This window comes from Hyla sarda, assembly GCF_029499605.1.
Source record: "Hyla sarda isolate aHylSar1 chromosome 2 unlocalized genomic scaffold, aHylSar1.hap1 SUPER_2_unloc_14, whole genome shotgun sequence".
Classification (NCBI taxonomy): Eukaryota; Metazoa; Chordata; class Amphibia; order Anura; family Hylidae; genus Hyla; species Hyla sarda.
In genome coordinates this window covers 329,548-348,884 of record NW_026607601.1, presented here as the reverse complement: position 1 = coordinate 348,884, position 19,337 = coordinate 329,548, and the positions used below count along the sequence as shown (strand labels likewise).

General features: G+C 46.3%; 1 protein-coding gene across 1 annotated transcript; it reads right to left on the bottom strand.

Moving 5' to 3' along the window:
* Positions 1-13,997: 13,997 nt before the first annotated feature.
* LOC130298350 (uncharacterized) lies at positions 13,998-15,494 on the bottom strand. The gene is made up of 2 exons (XM_056551278.1): positions 15,283-15,494; positions 13,998-15,196 (listed from the first exon to the last, which is right to left on the bottom strand). The coding sequence occupies exons 1-2, from the start codon at positions 15,405-15,407 to the stop codon at positions 14,623-14,625; spliced, it is 699 nt and encodes a 232-aa protein (XP_056407253.1). The 5' UTR covers positions 15,408-15,494; the 3' UTR covers positions 13,998-14,622.
* Positions 15,495-19,337: the final 3,843 nt, after the last annotated feature.

Below are 19,337 nucleotides of genomic sequence, written 5' to 3'. Positions count from 1 at the left end.
AGGTCCCTCATCTCTCTTGCCTTCCTAAGGATAGTATCCCTGTCCTGGGAGGTATATAACTTAATTAGGATTGTCCTAGAGGGACCCCCCGGAGGGGGAATACGCCTTGGCACCGATGAGCTCGTTCAATCCCAAACATTGGGGTAAGATGCCCTTCCCCTATCCCCTCCTTCAACCACCTACTAAGAAACTGTATGGCAGAGTTCCCCCCCCCCCCCCTCCACCCCCTCAGGAAACCCCACCATCCCCTCAGGAAACCCCACCATCCTTATATTGCAACGTCTGGATCTATCCTCAAGGTCAGTGAGCTTATCTTTAACAGATGTCCTCTCCTTTTTCAAGTCATTAACCTCCTCCTCCAAAACCTTAATCCTATTTTCTGTTTTAGGGGCTTCTTCCTCTAGTCTGGAAATCCTATCTCTCATTTTAGTCATATCGTGTCTTATCAGAGATACCTCGGTAGATACCACACCTAATTGTTTATTTATCTCCTCAATTGCACAATTAGTTTTTTCACCCCTCCCAAGATCTCCTCCAACATCTGTGTTCCCATAGGGGGCACAGACTGCCCTTCCTCAGTTTCTTCCACCTCCAAGACCGAGTACCTAGAGCCTGTTTTACTAGGGGAGAGATCCTTCTGGGTTCTAGTTTTTATACCCACAGCTGGAGACTTCCATATTTTATCCAATTTACCCATAGCCCCCTTATCTTTTTGTGGCGAGCTACCCCCTGATCTTCTGGGGTTCACCTTAGGGGCCATTTCACCCACTATTTCTCTTCACTTTATATTTGTGGGTTGTATGTATCACTACGGGGATATCACGGACCAACTTAGCAACTTTATACACCATAGGCCCCTCCCACTCGAGAATTTAAAACCCGTTATTTACAGCATACAAAAGTAAGAATTCACAGTCCCTTATGGCTCTGGGGAGCGCTTAAAACCTTGGGTATCACACCCTGATCCAGAAATATCCACCACCAAATATAGCATACTAATATGCAACTACGGAATCATTAGTGTATTCACGCTCCCCCTGGTAGACAGTGCAATCACCCCCCAGAGTCACTGATCTTATTGGGTCCAAGGAGGGGTCCAAATTCATGAGAGAGGAATTCTGCTAAGACCAAGTTGTTCAATTTAGTCCATGAGTCCCGGTTTCTCCAAATCGCTAGGAGGAGTGACCAGGCAGAGAGTCAGGCATCCAATATTGTCCATTCCACATGGGGCCAGTGCAAGAGGCTGCTGCTGTTCAGAATATTGCCGGGGTATTAATCAATGGTTTCACCGGCTTCTGCACTGTTAGATATTCATCACATGTAAAGTCTGATCGTTTTACTCAGCTCCACTCTCCATCCACAAGAAAGGGTCTGGGCCAGTCTATTCAAATCCCAGCAAGGAGTAGCGGAGTTCCACACATGCCCCTCAACACCTCCGCGTCTGTCTATTACATTACTTAATTCCTTTAGAACATGGGGGTGAATGCCATCTGGACCTGGTGATTTGTCTATTTTGATTTTTTGTAGGTGGCACTGTACTTCTTCCTGGGTTAGACAGGTGACCTGTACTGGGGAGTTTACCTTATCACACTGTATTTCACCTGGCATTTCATTTTCCTCAGTGAATACAGTGGAGAAGAATTTTAGTATATTTGCTTTTTCCTGATCCCCGTTTATAATTTCTTCCTCATCATTTTTTAAAGGGCCAACACTTTCATTTTTGACCCTATTGCTATTTATATAATTAAAGAACATTTTGGGGTTAGTTATACTCTCTTTGGCAATGAGTCTTTCTGTCTCTATTTTTGCGGCTTTTATCTGTTTTTTACATATTTCACATTTTTCTCTATAGCTTTTTAATGCTTCTTCACTGCTGTCCTGTTTTAGTAACTGAAATGCTTTATTTTAGTCATTTATTGCCCCCTTAACATTTTTATTCATCCATATTGGTTTTCTTTTATTTCTGACCCTTTTATTCCTATAAAGTATATACATCTTACAGTGAAAATTTAAGATATTTTTTAAAGTCTCCCATTTAGTGTCAGTATTGTTCTTTTTGAGGACAATATCCCATTTTATATTGTTATGGGCTTCTCTGAGTTGATCGAACTTTGCTTTTCGAAAGTTCATTGTTTTTGTGGCCCCTCGAGAGATTCCCTTATTGAAGAACAAGTTATAATGTATTACATTATGATCACTATTTCCTCGGTGTCCATCTACTTGCACATTAATTACTCTGCCAGTTTCAGTACGTTGGAAAATATTAAGTCTAGTAGGGCGCCCCCTCTGGTCAGGCCCTGCACCATTTGGGACAGATAATGGTCTTTAGCTATAGTCAGAAATCTGTTTCCTTTAAAGTCAAAGTCTGCCCAGTTCTCCATGAACCCAAACCCCTCCTTCCTACACCAGCTTCTGAGCCACTTGTTTACCTCCCTTATCTCCCGCAGCCTCTCTGGTACGGCTCGTGGTACAGGTAATATTTCAGAAAATACTACCTTGGAGGTCCTTGCCTTAAGCTTGCAGCCTAAGTCCCTGAAATCATTTTTAAGGACACTCCATCTACCTCTTACTTTGTCATTGGTGCCAATATGTACCATGACTGCTGGGTCTTCTCCAGCCCCACCCAGCAACCTGTCAACCCGATCCGCGAAAGTGCCGAACTCGAGCGCCAGGAAGACAACACACTGTTCGGCTATCCCGGTCTTTGTGACAGATCACCCTGTCTGTCCCCCTAATAATTGAGTCCCCCACTACCAGTACCTGTCTGGCCTGCCCTGCTCTCCTCCCTCCCTCCTTACTGGAGCAGACACCCCCCTGGCGGTCAGAGGCAGAGTCCTGCTGCAGTACCGCTAGCTCTGAAATGACATCCCCCTCATCTGCCAACTGGGCAAACTTGTTGGGGTGTGCCAGTTCAGGACTAGCCTCCCTGACACTTTTCCCTCTACCCCGTTTTCTAACTGTAACCCAGCTAACTGCCTGACTGTCCTGCCCCTCCGTCCCACTATCCATCCCCACCTCGACCCCAGAGAGTACCTGCTCAGTGAGCAGGAGACTACTCTGCGGGTTGTCAATGCATCTCAGTGTTGCCAGTTGCTCCTCTAGATCCAGGATCTGGGCTTCTAAATGAGCAACTCGCACACATCTCGCACAACAATATGCACCCTCAAACTGTTGTTCAAGGATTGCATAGATTGCGCAAGATGCACACTGGACTGCCTTTTCCAACATGGAGGTCATACTAGATTTGGGGATTGCAAAAATTAACAGAAAAGAAAAAAAAATCAAATATTTCAATTTAAACTTCCTGAATTTAAAGTCCCTTAATTTTAAGTCCCCTCACTTTTATACTCACTCACTTGTATGCTTCACACTCTTGTATACAGACAAACAGTCGCTAGCTCAACATAGTGTATTTGCTTTATATTTATCACAACCACAACCACCTCTCTTCCACTGCCTGGAAGTGAAACTTTTTTTTTTTTTTTTCATTTACACATCCAAATTTAACGAAAAGTCGTAAAAGACCTGTGGGGTGTTAAGGCTCACTGGACCCCTTGGTACGTGGCTTGAGGGGTGTAGTTTCCAAAATGGTATGCCATGTGGGGGTTTTCTGCTCTTCTGGCACCATAGGGGCTTCCAAAATGTGACATGCCCCCCAAAAACCATTTCAGCAAAAATTCACTCTCCAAAATCCCATTGTTGCTCCTTCCCTTCTGAGCCCTCTACTGCACCAGCCGAACACTTTACATACACATATGAGGTATTTCCTTACTCTAGAGAAATTGGGTTACAAATTTTGGGGGGCTTTTTCTCCTATTACCCCTTGTAAAAATTCAAAAACTGGGTCTACAAGAACATGCGAGTGTAAAAAATGGAGATTTTGAATTTCCTCCTTCACTTTGCTGCTATTCCTGTGAAACACCTAAAGGGTTAACAAACTTACCCAAATGTCATTTTGGATACTTTGAGGGGTGCAGTTTTTATAATGTGGTCATTTGTGGGGTATTTCTAATATGAAGGCCCTTCAAATCCACTTCAAAACTGAACTGGTCCCTGAAAAATTCCAATTTAGAAAATGTTGTGAAAAATTGGAAAAGTGCTGCTGAACTTTGAAGCCCTCTGATATCTTCTAAAACTTAAAACCTGTCAACTTTATGATGAAAATATAAAGTAGACATATTGTATCTGTGAATCAATATATAATTTATTTGGAATGTCTGTTTTTGTTACAAGCAGAGAGCTTCAAAGTTAGAAAAATGCTAAATTTTCAATTTTTTCATCAAATTTGGGAATTTTTCACCAAGAAATGATGCAAGCCTCAACAAAAATTTACCACTAACATGAAGTAGAATATGTCACGAAAAAACAATCTCAGAATCAGAATGAAAAGTAAAAGTATCCCAGAGTTATTAATGCTTAAAATGACAGTGGTCAGATGTGCAAAAATGGCTCGGTCCTTAAGGTGAAAATGGGCTGGTTCCTTAAGGGGTTAAACCCCTCTGGCATTTGACAGATCTTTGGAACAGTGGGCTGTGCAAATGAAAAATTTTCATTTTTCTTTTGGCAGACCACTGCTCAAAAAAATCTATCAGACACCTGTGAGATGTAAATGCTCACTGCACTTCTTATTAGGGGTGTAGTTTCCATGATGGGGTCACATGTGGGGGGGGGGGTTCACTGTTCTGGCACCATGGAGGCCTAAACGCACATGGCCTTCAATTTCAGCCAGATTCTCTCTCCAAAAGCCCAATGGTGCTCCTTCTCTTCTGAGCCCTGTAGTTCACCCGCAGAGCACTTTACATCCACATAAGGGGTATTTTCTGACTCACAAGAGATGGGGTTACAAATTTCGCTGGGCTTTTTTTCCTATTGCCCCTTGTGAAAATGATAAAATTGGGGTAACAATAGCATTTTAGGGAAAAAAATATACATTTTTTTATTTTCACCTCCAACTTTAACTAAAATTTGTCAAACACCTGTGGGATGTTAAGGCTCACTATACCCCTTATTACTTTACGTGAGGGGTGTAGTTTTCTAAATGGGGGTCAAATATGGGTGTTTTTTATGTTTATGTCAGAACTGCTGTAACTACCAGCCACCCCTGTGCAAATCACCAATTTAGGCCTCAAATGTATATGGTACACTCTGTTTACACTAACATGCTGGTGTAGACCCAAAATTTACCTTTTCTTAAGGGGTAAAAGAAGAGAAAAAAAATTTGTAACCAAAAACTGTTGCCTTGAAATATGAGAGGGCTCCAAAGTGAAAAAGCACCATGTGCATTTGAGGCCTAAATTAGGGATTTGCATCCACCACCAAATTACCCTACAGCAGTGCTTTCCAAATAGGGTGTCTCCAGCTGTTGCACTACTTCCTGTTCAGGGTGTGGTTGTGTGATCGTCAGCTCCAGGAGAACCAGAGAGCAGCAGGATTTTCACCAGCCCTCCCCCCCCCCCCCCCCCCCCAGGTTTGTGGCAGCCTTCGGGGAAGGGCTTCCCTGCATGAACCCCAACGTCCCCATCTCCCTTACCAGGCCGGCGGGAGGTGGAGGTGACATTGCAACGGCCAACTCCCAGGATGGGGTACGGAGATCCTCCAGGATCCGCAGAAATGCAGAACCAACTCCACCGTCCATATCTGGAAGCCGCAAGGCTGCAAGGAAGGCTACAAGCAAGGCTGCAGGTAAAGACCTGCATGAAGGTGAGGAGTTGAGGAGAAACATGGGGAGGCAAGGTACCTCTGAACCCCAGCAATGGGGGGCATTGGGTCCCAGGGAGTCTTTGGCCACTTTTGGGTCCCGACTCCAAGCAAAAATGGCGGAGTATGAGCGTCTTGGCAAAATTCTTCGTGGGCTAAGAGAGGACTTAAAATTTGCCCGTTACCAGGCTGATTACACCTCAAAAAATCCAAGGCCAGTGTATTCGGCTAAAGTGCGCACCCTGAAAAAAGAGGTTGAGGAGGTAGAAAGGGTGAGGATGGAGATCATGGAAGGGGCTGGTATCTTCAGAGAAAAACTCTGCAATGAAAGTCGGTTCAGAGGCCAGCAGAACCCAGAAAGAGAGGAGGAGGTCAGTCACAGCGAAAGCAGTGCAGAGGAGGATGGTGTGGAGGTGGATGGTGGAGGAGAAAGAGAGAACAGTGCTGAGGAGGACAGTGTGGAGGAAGATGGTGGTGGAGAAAGAGAGGACAGTGCTGAGGAAGGTGCTAAAGAGAAGCAAGATGGTGGTGCAGAGGAGAGTGAAATGGAGGAGGACACAACCCAGAGTTCATACATAAATCCTGCTCAGGTAGCCCTGCCTGTAACGTCAGATGACAGCAGTGACGACAGCGGCAGCAGCAATGGGTTAATTGGTGGTGGATTGCTGAAGGCGATTGTGCTCCAAGAGTCACCTACCCATTTTGAGAACTTCTCATTTGGAAATGACTTAGGCCCAGATACTGAGGTGAAGGGCAAGAGGAAGAGGAGAAATAAAAGGAAAAAAGGAGAGGTCACCAGACTTGTTTATTCTTCTCTCCAGCAGTCTGGGCCATCTGAAAAGGTGGTTCAGGCTGGTGGGCCCCCCAGTCTGCCCGACCCCGCTTTTGCTGTAAAGCGGGGCCAGAATGGGGGGTACATGGTGGATAAGGTTTCTAAGATGGCTGCAGATGCCAAGGAGCCCGCCTGTCCAGCCGGTAGGGAAGGGCAGGACAGGCTTAAGGTGGGCGACTCCGATGCTGCAGGACCACCCCAGGTGGGCAGGGGGCGTGTCCTAGTGCCGGAGCTTGGTGATGTTGCTGTCTGCTCGGGGGGCGGTCCCCTGAGCGATCTGGGCGTAGCAGGGCACTCCTCTGTGAGGGGGGGGGAGTGTCCATGCGTCTGGATTGGTAGAAAAGCCCGGGCGGTCGGGTGAGGTGGCTCCTGAAGGTTGCACTGACGCTGTGGGGAATCCCTACACGTCGGCTGCTGTAGGAGGGGTGGGGGTGCGTCCGGAGGGACAGCTCCCACCCAGTGTGAAGCAGTTCTCACTGGGAACATCATCGGCGTTGAAGGAAGTGTCATCACTGGAACTGGAAGTAACATCGCCAGAACCGAAAAAGCGGTCATCGGGGGCGGGACCAGCAGCACAAACCCCCGTGGCATACGCAAATAACCCGGCTAGCTCAGGAAAGTTTAGCCAGGATAATAGTGTGAAAGGGAAGAGTGCAAAAGAGTGAAAATTTTGGTGATGGTATGTTGCATGAAAATGTTAGCAGTGTGCAAGAGTGGGGCATTAGAGGTGTACTAGAGAGGGGTGCTAGCGGTGTGCAAGAGAGGGGTGCTAGCGGTGTGCAAGAGAGGGGTGCTAGCGGTGTGCAAGAGAGGGGTGCTAGCGGTGTGCGAGAGAGGGGTGCTAGCGGTGTGCAAGAGAGGGGTGCTAGCGGTGTGCGAGAGAGGGGTGCTAGCGGTGTGCAAGAAAGGGATGCTAGCGGTGTGCGAGAGAGGGGTGCTAGAGGTGTACAAGAGAGGGATGCTATCGGTGTGCAAGAGAAGAGTGCTGGAGGCAGGCAAAGGGATGTCACTGGATCAGTAAAGAGTACTGAGGAAGTATGGGCTGGTTCGGCTGCCCCCCTGGTGGTGACTGCTAGAAGCTATGCCAGCGTCGCTGCCGGGGAATCAAGAGGGTCTCCGTCTCCATCTGGTTCTGGGGGTCACTTGCAGCGGCGCCTCCTGGAGGCTCTGCGTAAGGGTGATAGGTCAATTGAGGTAGAAGGGAGGGGTTCGGTTGACCTGTCTTTTTGGATAGAGAGGCATGGTCTGGGTGCCTTCCAAGAACAGAATGGGGAGGTGATGTGGTCCCTCCCGACTCCCGGGCAGGATAGTAACCGTAGGAATGTGGCCCGTCTGATTTGGAGGGGTAAAGATGCGTGCCCACCCCGGGCAAGGGTGGTTGAGCTCCTCCTTCAGATGGAGTTCAGGGCGAGTGACATCTTTGCCCTGATTCACCCCTATGGTTCTTCTGAGTTCGACATCAGCTTTGTTCGGCCAGAGGGTCTTGAACTTTTCTGGTCGAATTACGAGATGGTGAAGAACGAGCCCGGCTGGCGGGATTTCGCTGTAAAAGCGATATCCCGGCAGAACCAAACCAAGAGAGTGACCGTTTTGACCCGTAACGAGTCGCTCTCTTGCTACGACATCATGACCTGGCTCGGTCGTTATGGGGATGTGACGGACATGCCCAAGAAAAATCTTGATGAGCACGGGATCTGGTCTGGGGCCTGGACGTTTTCCGTCAAACTTAGGCGTTCAGGGAGCACAGTTGCCCACATCCCATCGGCAGCCTTACTCGGACGTGACAGAATCCAAGTCTTCTACCAGGGGCAGCCTAAAGTCTGCCACAGGTGTGGTAGTCCTACCCATTTTAGCGCAGCCTGCACTGTGCAGGTTTGCGCTTTGTGTGGTGGGGCTGGTCATTTGGCTGCATCCTGTGGGCAGATCCGGTGTCATCTGTGTGGTGTCCTAGGACACCCTTTCAAGCGTTGCCCCAGCGCCTTTTCCCGTTTGGTGGCCGCTCCAGCTGGGGAGAGCTTTAGGGTTGCCCCGGCTGGGGAGGGTACGGGCATGGGTGAAGGAGCAAAAGGGTTAATGAAGAGCAAGAAGGGGCCTGCCAAACTAAGGCGAGAGGAAAACCGCAGAAGGAGCAGGGAGCTGGAGAGTTCTCAGGTGGCGGGGGTAGCTCCTGGCCCTGCTCCTGTCACTAGCCCAGATGTTGCTGAGACCCTGGGGGATGATGTGTTGGATGAGGAGATTAGGAGGATTCGCGAAGAGGAAGGCAAAGAGGCTGATCTTTCTGATTCCTCCCACTATAAAAGTGTGGATGAGGAGGGGAGGGAAAGGCCGAAAAAAGACAAGGGCAAAAAAGTTGTAAAGGAGAAGTCTCAGTCCTCTATTTCAGGTGCTAAAGGCCAGGTCCTAAAAGGAAGCTTACCTGCCCCCCTTCTGATTGACCTATCGAACAGGTACCTTGTCCTTGATACCATCTCCTCCCCCTCATTGGAGGGGGTGGCGAGGATGGGGTGCCTGAGGGATTGGAGCCTCCAGGGGGAACTGGGTCCTGTCCTGTTGAGGCATCTTCCTCGGAGGGCAGGGCTAACTCAGGGCCAGATGGAGATGGGAGCCAGATGGATCAGTCTGAGTCAAAAAAGAGATCTAAAGAAAGTAAGAATGCTCCTTCTTCTTCAGGGGATGAGGCGGTGAAGAAGAAGGGCCGAAAAAATAATGGGTAAGGCCGTCTAACTCAATTACCCAGGATGGCAGCACTCACCCCATTGACGCTGGCATCTATTAATTGTGCCAGTATAAAGTCTGATACGGCTAGATTCGCAGCCTTTGATTTTCTCGGCCGTGTTGAAGCCGACATTTTCTTTTTACAGGAGAACAGGTTGTCAGATCTAGCCTCTCTGGTGAAAGCCAGAAGAGAGTGGAGGCGCGGCCCCTCCCACTGGTCGCTTGTGGCTGAGCCGTATAGTGGGGTGGCGGTCCTTTTTACCGCTCCGGTCGAATGCAGACGGGTCATTGAGTTAGAAAGGGGGAGGTGCCTGATCTTAGATGTCTTCATGAAGGGACAAGAGCTCCGGCTCATTAACATCTACACCCCACAAACAAAGTGGGGCCGTAAGGATCTCTTTATGAGGATTAAGCCCTTTCTTTTTACTAGCCGGCAAGTGATCTTTGGAGGGGACTTCAATAATGTCACGAGGTCCCAAGATAGGAGAGGTTCCAATGATCGGCTGGCTTATGACTGTGTGGCCCTTAGTAATATAGTCAGGGAAGCTCGCCTAGAGGATGCCCACATCCGGAGCCCCTCAGGCCACGCGGGTTTCACCTTTCATCGAGGTAGCAGCAGGTCTAGGATAGACAGGTTTTATTTAAAGGAGGAATCCGTCTCTTCCGCAGTGTCCGTGGTTGAGGTGGAGTTCTCCGACCACTGTATGATTTTGTTTTCCCTGAATGTTTCAGAGACCCCCCGGATGGGAAAAGGTTATTGGAAGCTGAATTTGTCCCTCCTGGAGGAAACAGAGATAAGACAGTCCTTTGAGGATTTTCTTCAGAGTCAGGTACCTTTACTGGACTTTTGTAGTAGTAAGTCTGAGTGGTGGGAGATATTCAAGAAGCAGGTTGCGGGGTTCTTCCGCCAGCTCTCGAGCCTCAGGTCCCTGAACAGGTATCGCCTGTATCAGGGACTGAGGAGGAAACTCGAGCTTCTCGTCTCAACTGGAGGTAGCCGAGAGGATATCTCCAGAGTGAAGTCCTTGCTGATGATGTGTCAGTACGATAGGCAAGCATCTTTGGTTTTTGAGAGGGATTACGGGAAGTACCGCTCGCCCGACCCTTACAGGAACTGCAAGATGTCAGTGAGTAGTAAAGTAGTCTCAGGACTGATTGATAGTACGGGATCTCTGAATCGGTCCAGATCAGGGATCCTGGAGGTCGTCAGATCCTTCTACTCGCACCTACAGACAGGAAGCTTCTGGCCAAGATACTGTTTAATCGGCTGGTGAAGTTTGCACCCCGGCTCCTTTCGGGGGCTCAGCACTGCTCTGTTCCAGGCCGAAGCACCTTAAGTGCTGTCCTCAGTGTCAGGGAGGCAGTGGAGCGGAGTAGTGCGGGTCTCTGGAAGGGGTACTTACTTTTCCTTGGATCAGGCCAAAGCATTTGATCAAGTGAACCATGACTACCTCTGGTCCGTCCTCCTGAGATATGGCTTACCGTTTACTTTTGTTAATTGGCTTAAGGGCAGAGAGTTTCCCGCTGGTGAACGGGTGGTCTGGCCGCTCTTTGAGGTGGGGTCCGGAGTCCGTCAGGGTTGTCCTTTGAGCCCGCTCTTATATGTATTTGCGATCGATCCCTTCCTTAGGAGGGTAAGTTGCGGACCATTGGCGGGAGTCAGGATGATTCTGGCGGAGCCGGGTGTCGCCCAGAGAGTGGTGGCGTACGCTGATGATGTCACCATTTTCCTCTCCTCGAGAGAGGAGGTCGATGTGGTGATGTCGGAAGTGGACCGCTACTCGGAGGCATCCGGGTCTAAGATCAACCAGGATAAGTGTGAGAGTCTCTGGCTGGGAGGGGGAGACCCCACGTACGATCTCCCGGACACCCTTCCAGGGCCCCAAGAGTCAGCAAAAGTTTTGGGCATCACATTCGGCCAGGATGATTATCCCACCAAAAACTGGGATGGTAAGCTCCAGGATGCCACTCAGAGGGTGGACCAGTGGAAGGGTTGGTCTATGACCCTCAGGGAAAGGGTACACCTGATCAAATCGTACCTGCTCCCCTTGTTTATCTATCTGGGCAGCGTATGTATTTTACCAGAGGCTTACTACACTAGGGTCTGCAGCCTGTTTTTCCAACTGTTATGGGGGAACAGGTTGAACCTAGTCAAGAGGGAGGTTACGTACCGCACGAGGAGACTAGGGGGTTTATCTATGGTAAACCCTGTGGTGTTCTTAACGAACACCTTCTTGAAAGCCAACATTGCAAACCTCTGGTCAGAGAGGGCTCCTCCGTGGGTACTCTCCTGCAGGGAATGGTTTCGGCCTTTCTTCCAGGAATGGGAGACAGGAGGGCAAGTGAAGGACCTCCGTACACCACATGGATATCTTCCGGCTTACGCTACCCCGACTCTGAAGGTGATACGTCGGTGGGGTCTGGGAGTGTGGGAGATCAGGACCCAGTCAAGGCAGTTCCTTGACAAACGGGTTCTGTTGACCCACTTCCAGAAGCCTCTGGCGCTCAGGGACTGCCCAGGTCGGGATCTGAGGGTGGGGTTGCATCTTTTAAATATGAAAAGGATCCCCCAGAAGTTTTGGGACTTGGCCTGGCGCTGCTTTCAGGGGAAGCTATATGTGAGGGACAACCTGAAGTACAGGAACTCTGATGACCGGGGATGTCCCCGAGAAGAGTGCGGGGACACGCTGGAAAGCATGGACCACTTCCTGCTTCATTGTCCCTTTAATATAGGGGTTTACAACAGGGTGGGTGCTTCCATCGGCTGTAGTCAACTTGCCGGCCTTTCCTATCCGGAGTGGGCTTATGGGGCATTCAGGAACCTGGGTGGCCGTGATCGGGGCACTTTATTCTTAGTTAGCTTAGTGGTTAGGTACTACACGTGGAATGCACGGTGCTTAGTATCGACCCAACAGAAAGTCCTCTCCGAGGTGGAGGTATGTAGGAACATCACTGGTGACCTCGGGAAGATCAGGTCTTTGGAGTATGGCAGTCTTGGTACCAGTAGGGCTTCTCTCCTGTGGAGAGGGTTTTCTTTTGATGTACCTTAATTTTGGTTAGGGACAGTATATAGATGTTAGGGTGAGTATAGGGTCAGTTTTATGAAGGGATAGCGATAGGGTTAGAAGTAAGGTTCATAGGGTAAGCATTTTGAAACTTAGTTTTATCAGGATTGCCATCCTTCTTCCTGGTGGTGGGCTATGCATGTCACTCTAGCTTTTTGTTTTGTTTTCTGTAATTTGAATGTAAAGGGCTTGCAGGCAACCAATCTTGGGCCTGGTGGGGGTTTGAAGTACTGTATTACTTTGTTTTTCATATTATTTCTGTGGTTGTAGTGAATTAGTACATTGTTGAGTTAGTTAATAATAGTGGGGGGGGGGGATTAATTTTAAGTTGGGTGGGGGTTGTTGGGGGGAGGGGGTGATGCTTTGGGTCGGACTTGGGTCAGTTTATGGACAATGACTGTTTCAGTAAAAAAAAAATAATAATAAATAAAAAAAACACTGTGATACACGAACTCTGACCATGTCCAGTGGGAGTGGTGTGGGTGATGGGAGAGTTCATAGTGTAGGTTATTTTTCTTTAGGTTTTATTCTTGTTTACATGTATTTCATAAGTATAAATAGTTTTATGTATTTTTGTAAAGTGTTATACCTCATTGTTGGGTAAAGGCAGTCGGACCAGCTTTTAGTTGATATTATTGTGTTTATTTTTTTCCCCTTATGGTAATGTATCCATGCATGTGTGTGTTACTATAGTTTAAAGAGAAGGGAAAGGAGAAAGGGGAAAAAATAAATAAATGAAAATTCCAAGTTGGAATTATTTTTAGTTATGGCAATAAGCCCTCTTTTTATTATATTTTTTTTATTTTTTTTTACTTTATTTTATTTTTATTTTTTTTTCGTTGTTATGATATAATATGTATTGTGAGTATTGGTTGTTGTATGTGTGTAAAATTAATGGTATTTCCAAGATGGAATTATTTTATTTATTTCCTTATTATTTTTATGGCAGTTAGCCCTATTTATTTTTGTTTAATGCATTTTGTGTATGGTATGTGGGGATAAGTTTCCTATTCGGATGTTTTCAGTTAAAACTTAATTAAGGAAAGCTATATTTATGTTTTGTTGGTAATTAATGTGTGTGTGTATGTGTGTTTGGAAGGATAATAGGTAAGAATTAGTGGTATCAGGCAATATTTGTTAGTTGAGTTAAGCTGGGCTGGTTGGTTAGGTAGGTCCTTTTATTCTGTAACAAAGAGTTTATATTTGTTACTTTTTCATCCTTATGTTTCAGCTGATTACGCATTGTATTTGTGTTTTGTAAAAGTTTTATATTTTTCTAATAAAAAGAGTTCCAGCTGTAGCAAAACTCCCAGCATGCCAGGACAGTCAATGGCTATGCCGATGTGCTGGCCCCTGTATCACCCGTCATTATGCACAGAGTAAGTTTTCTCTGTGCAGTGATGACAACAGGGTGCCGCAACCGAGATCATGGGGGTCCTTTGGAGAGGGGATAAGATGTCTTGGTGCGTAGTACCCCTTTAAGAGGGAAAAACATGATATATATATATATATATATATATATATAAGAGGACTATATGTGGGCAACGCTAGATATTGCTTCATTATATAGTAACATCCCACATGACAGAGGAGTGGAAGCTGTGTGATATTTTTTAGTGGAAGATCCCTTGATGCCCATACATCAGAGGAACTTCATTTTGGAGGCCATTAAAGGAGTAGTGCAGTGTTGAAAAACATCCCCTATCCCAAGGATAGGGGATACATTTCAGATTGTGGGGTGTCCGACTGCTGGGGGGCCCCGTGATCTCCTGTACGGGGCCCTGGCTCGCTGGCCAGATAGCGCGTGTTGACTAGTGTTGAGCAGCATAGGCCATATTCGAATTCGCGATATTTCGCGTATATATGGACAAATATTCGTCATATATTCGCTAAATTCGCATATTTGTAATATTCGCGTAATATTTTTGCATATGCGAAAATTTGCATAAATGAAAATGTGCATAAGCAAATTTTCCCATATGCGAAAATTCATATCCCAGTCTCACACAGTAGTATTAGAGCCTTCTTTACACCACACAAGCTGGAAGCAGAGAGGGATGATCACTGTGATGTGTATTGTGAAAAAAAAAAAAAACTATATTCGTAATTTCGAATATATAGTGCTATATTGGCGAATATTCGCGAATTCGCGCATTGCGAATATTTGCGAGCAACACTAGTGTTGACCACCAGACGAAGGGGCAGCCGACACGCCCCCTCAAAAAAAGCGCTATGGCAGAGCCAGAGATATCCAAAGGCAGCGCTGCATCAGTCCCCCAAAAAATGTGAGTTCCTGGATTTAAATATCTATATTCAGGATGGCTGTTCGCAGCTGTTTCTGGAGACGGTCAACAATAACCTCTGCATGGTGGAATAATAGGTCACGATGTTTATCAGGATCAGTAGAAGCATCACCCACTCGATGATTATGATGGGGATTTCACGGATCTCGTCCCAGTCTTCATCATTATGGAATAATTCCTTTAATGTTTCATATCCAAAATAGAAAACTACACAGGCAAAAGTCAGGCCACAGCAGGTGCATCTACTATGGTGGATGACTTTTTTTGCTCCTGGTAATTTATACATCTGGATGGACTGCCCAAGGTAGTATAAGGCTTCACATGTAATGGAAATTATCATGCTGACAAAGTGTATCCTGGGATATTCTTCGGGGGACAATACATGCATAACAGCTGTGGAAAAACAGGAGGCCCACACAATGGCCAGCAGGATCCTCTGGATCAGGACCTGATGACCCCTGAACTCTTCAGTATGCATAACCATATACTTATAAATAAGAAAGGTTAGTACCAAAGTGCCAATGGACGTCCCTATGAATCCAATTCTGAATAATATGCTTTCGGGAAAGACATTTCCCACGTCACTGTGAAGGAAAAGAAACCAATGTTATTATGGATATTTCCTCACTCCCAACCCATGAAATAAGAATCATGTGCTTGTTTATCTTACCTGATGCTCATCAGTGGCGAGGCTGCATGGCCGAGGACGACCGTCATGATGTAGCTGGTGGCAAGCCAGGCCGCACACCAAAACGCCAACAGGAGGGGGACGAACCCCAGTCCTTTTAGCTCCATTTCAGACAAGTAGAAGAAGAAGACGCTAATCTCACTATTCTCACTAATCGCACTGGAACTGACTGAAGGCTCGGGCGGCTGTCAGTGGAATGTAAGGCCTCCAGCTGTCTATGACATCACATGTGACATGTCAGAATGACTGCTTGTTTCTTTGAGCTGCCATGATTTAGTATCTGCTATAGACAGAACCTGATGTTTTTACTATGGACCTTACAGACCTCAGAACCCAAGTAATTAGTGCAGGGGCTCCATTTTGATCATCTCATATTTCACATTATTTGAGTTCCAGGGCTCAGATACATTTGCACCCTCTATAGCAGTGGTCTTCAAGCTGTGAACCCCCAACCGCTGCAGAACCACAACTCCCAGCATGCCGAGATAGCAACTTTGCATAAGGAAATAGTCTAATTAAACTTTTCTTATATATAGAATCCCTGAAATCTCCAATCTCTCCTTTTATTGGTTTATGATCTGTGTTACTTATTTGTTAAAAACAATGTTTCTGATTGTCTTCCCCCCACACACTTATGGGCTATCTCTTCAAACGACTATTTGACCTAAAGCGTATAATTGATTTACATAAATAAGCCCCTTTTCATCCAAAAGAGTGAATCTTTAATTTTAAGGAATTCTTTAAGTGCTTTATTCGACCATAATGAAGTAAAGTCAAATCTCCATGTGATTTTAAACATTTTTTAAGTTCCTCCCATACTTAATTATATAGATATGCATGGGTGTAGTGAGTATCCCAGCTTCCAAAATCTCAAAAATATCCTTATAACGACCCATTAGGGTATGTTCACACTACAGTGTGTGAATGGAATCTCCGCTCGCTGAATTCAGTGAGCGAAGATTCAGACTGGCAGCCGGCGGTGGCGGTAGGACCGGGCGGCACTGAGCCGTCACCATTGACAGCTATGCAGTGCTCGCGGACTTCCGTGCAAAGAATGAACATGATCTTTCTTTGGGCGGAACAATTTCAGTGGCGCTGAACGGCTCTCGCGGAAACCCATTCACATTAATGTTAAGTTCACACCGCGGAATTCGGCTCTCGGAATTCCGCCCGTGGAATTCGGCTTGCGGAATTCCGCCCGTGGAATTCCGCGGGAATTCCGTAGTGTGAACATACCCTTAGAGAGAAAAAATAGGACTACATTTTCCCTCCTTCTCATAATAGTCTGCAATTTTAGTGCTAAAAAGTACCTAAAAAAAAAAAAAGTGCCCAACCCCCATCGTGCTCAGCTAACGTTAAAGAAACATATTTCATTCTCGTGCTTTCCTGCCCCAAAGTAGTGAATTTAATAAAGAAATAAGAGCTTGGAACCATTTTTCTGATATCCATACAGTATAGAAACATAGAATGTGTCGGCAGATAAGAACCAATTGGCCCATTTAGTCTGCCCAATAATCTGAATCCTATCAATAGTCCCTGGCCCTATCTTATATGAAGGATAGCCTTATGCCTATCCCATGCATGTTTAAACTCCTTCACTGTATTTGCAGCGACTAGTGTTGCTCGCGAATATTCGCAATTCAAATTTTAATCGCGAATATAGCATATTCGCGAATTTGCGAATATTGCAAATATAGCACTATATATTCATAATTACGAATATTCGCTTTTTTTGCGCATATGTGAAAATTTGTGCGCATATGCGCAAATTTGCGAATATTGAGCCCTCCCTTCATTAATGGTATAGAGAACTGTGACTAGTGCATCAACTCTGTGATTTTTTGCCCAATAAAACCAATAGGCTAATTGTGGTCTATGGGGATCTCACTGCATGTAAGATAAGCAGGACCGTCTCGGCAGTACAGTGGGATGGGAAACCGTCACTGGTTCGAGTCCCAGGGTGGACAGTGTTACAGTGTTGTGGTTAAACTTTACTTTCCTGGAAAAGCTGCTGAGTTGCCCATAGCAACCAATCAAATTGCTTCTTTCATTTTTCAGAGGCCTATTCAAAAATGAAAGAAGCGATCTGATTGGTTGCTAAGTATATAGTAAACATTCATATATGTGGTCAATATATAGTATACATTCATATATATGGGGGTAAGTATATAGTATACATTCATATATATGGGGGTCAGTATATAGTATACATTCATATATGGGGGTCAGTATATAGTATACATTCATATATATGGGGGTCAGTATATAGTATACATTCATATATATGGGGGTCAGTATATAGTATACATTCATATGTGTGGTCAGTATATAGTATACATTCATATATGGGGGTCAGTATATAGTATACATTCATATATATATAATGGGGGTCAGTATATAGTATACATTCATATATATGGGGGTCAGTATTTAGTATACATTCATATGTGTGGTCAGTATATAGTATACATTCATATATATGGGGGGTCAGTATATAGTATACATTCATATATGGGGGTTAGTATATAGTATACATTCATATATATGGGGTCAGTATATAGTATACATTCATATATATGTGGTCAGTATATAGTATACATTCATATATATAGGGGTCAGAATATAATATACATTCATATATGGGGGTCAGTATATAGTATACATTCATATATACGGGGGTCAGTATATAGTATACATTCATATATATGTGGTCAGTATATAATATACATTCATATATATGGGGGTCAGTATATAGTATACATTCATATATATGGGGGTCAGTATATAATATACATTCATATATATGGGGGTCAGTATATAGTATTCATTCATATATATGGGGGTCAGTATATAATATACATTCCTATATGGGGGTCAGTATATAGTATACATTCATATATACGGGGGTCAGTATATAGTATACATTCATATATGGGGGTCAGTATATAGTATACATTCATATATATGGGGGTCAGTATATAATATACATTCATATATGGGGGTCAGTATATAGTATACATTCATATATATGTGGTCAGTATATAGTATACATTCATATATATGGGGGTCAGTATATAGCAGTGATTCCCAACCGCGGTGCCGCGGCACACGTGTGTACCGTTCAGCACTGCCCGTGGTGCCGCTGGATTTTGCCGTGATTTTTATTTTTTTTCACTATTATTTGTTTTTTAAATGTCCCGCCCCGGCCTGACGGCGCAGGGGGGAAGGGAAGTCTGCGTGCGCACTGCGCACACAGCGTCCCCCTCTATCTCCTGCGTTTCCTGTGTTCCCCTCCGTCCCCTGCGTCTGCCGCGTGACCCGTGTTCCCCTCCTTCCCCATCTGTTCCCTGTGTCCCCCGCATCCCCCTCCTTCACTCTCCGTCTCCTGCGTCCCCCTCCGTCCCCCTCTCCCTTGCGGCGCAGTGAGACGGATATGGTGCCCTGGGGCGGAACGAGCTGCACCAGCGCCGTACTCCCGTGCCTCCTGTGGAACTGCAAGCTGTGCGGGCCGGCTTGCTTAAGGTACCGTACCCTTTCCACCCCTCTTTTCACCTTCTCAACCCTGTCTAAATCCCCCCACCGTCACCCAGGTCCACACTCTACCCCTCCCCCCCCCGACCCCGTCACTCATGTCCACCCCCCCCTGTCAGCCATGTCTGCCTTGTTTACCTCCCTGTCCATCTCTATCACCCATGTCCACCCCCCCTGTCAGCCATGTCTGCCTTGTTTACCTCCCTGTCCATCTCTATCACCCATGTCCACCCCCCCCTGTCACCCATGTCCACCCTCCCTGTCACCCATGTCCACCCTCCCTGTCACCCATTTCCACCCTCCCTGTCACCCATTTCCACCCTCCCTGTCACCCATATCCACCCCCCCAGTCACCCATGTCCACCCCCCCAGTCACCCATGTCCACCCCCCCAGTCACCCATGTCCACCCCCCCAGTCACCAATGTCCACCCCCCCCCGTCACCCATGTAATCCCTCCCGTCACCCATGTAATCCCTCCCTGTCACCCATGTAATCCCCCCCTGTC

What these genes read in the sequence shown, in the direction of transcription:
- LOC130298350 (XM_056551278.1), bottom strand. Translation starts at nt 15,407, where the DNA reads ATGGAGCTAAAAGGACTGGGGTTCGTCCCCCTCCTGTTGGCGTTTTGG. An exon ending in TCGCCACTGATGAGCATCAG is followed by an intron (nt 15,197 to 15,282) that starts GTAAGATAAACA and finishes TTTCCTTCACAG; the next exon opens with TGACGTGGGAAATGTCTTTC.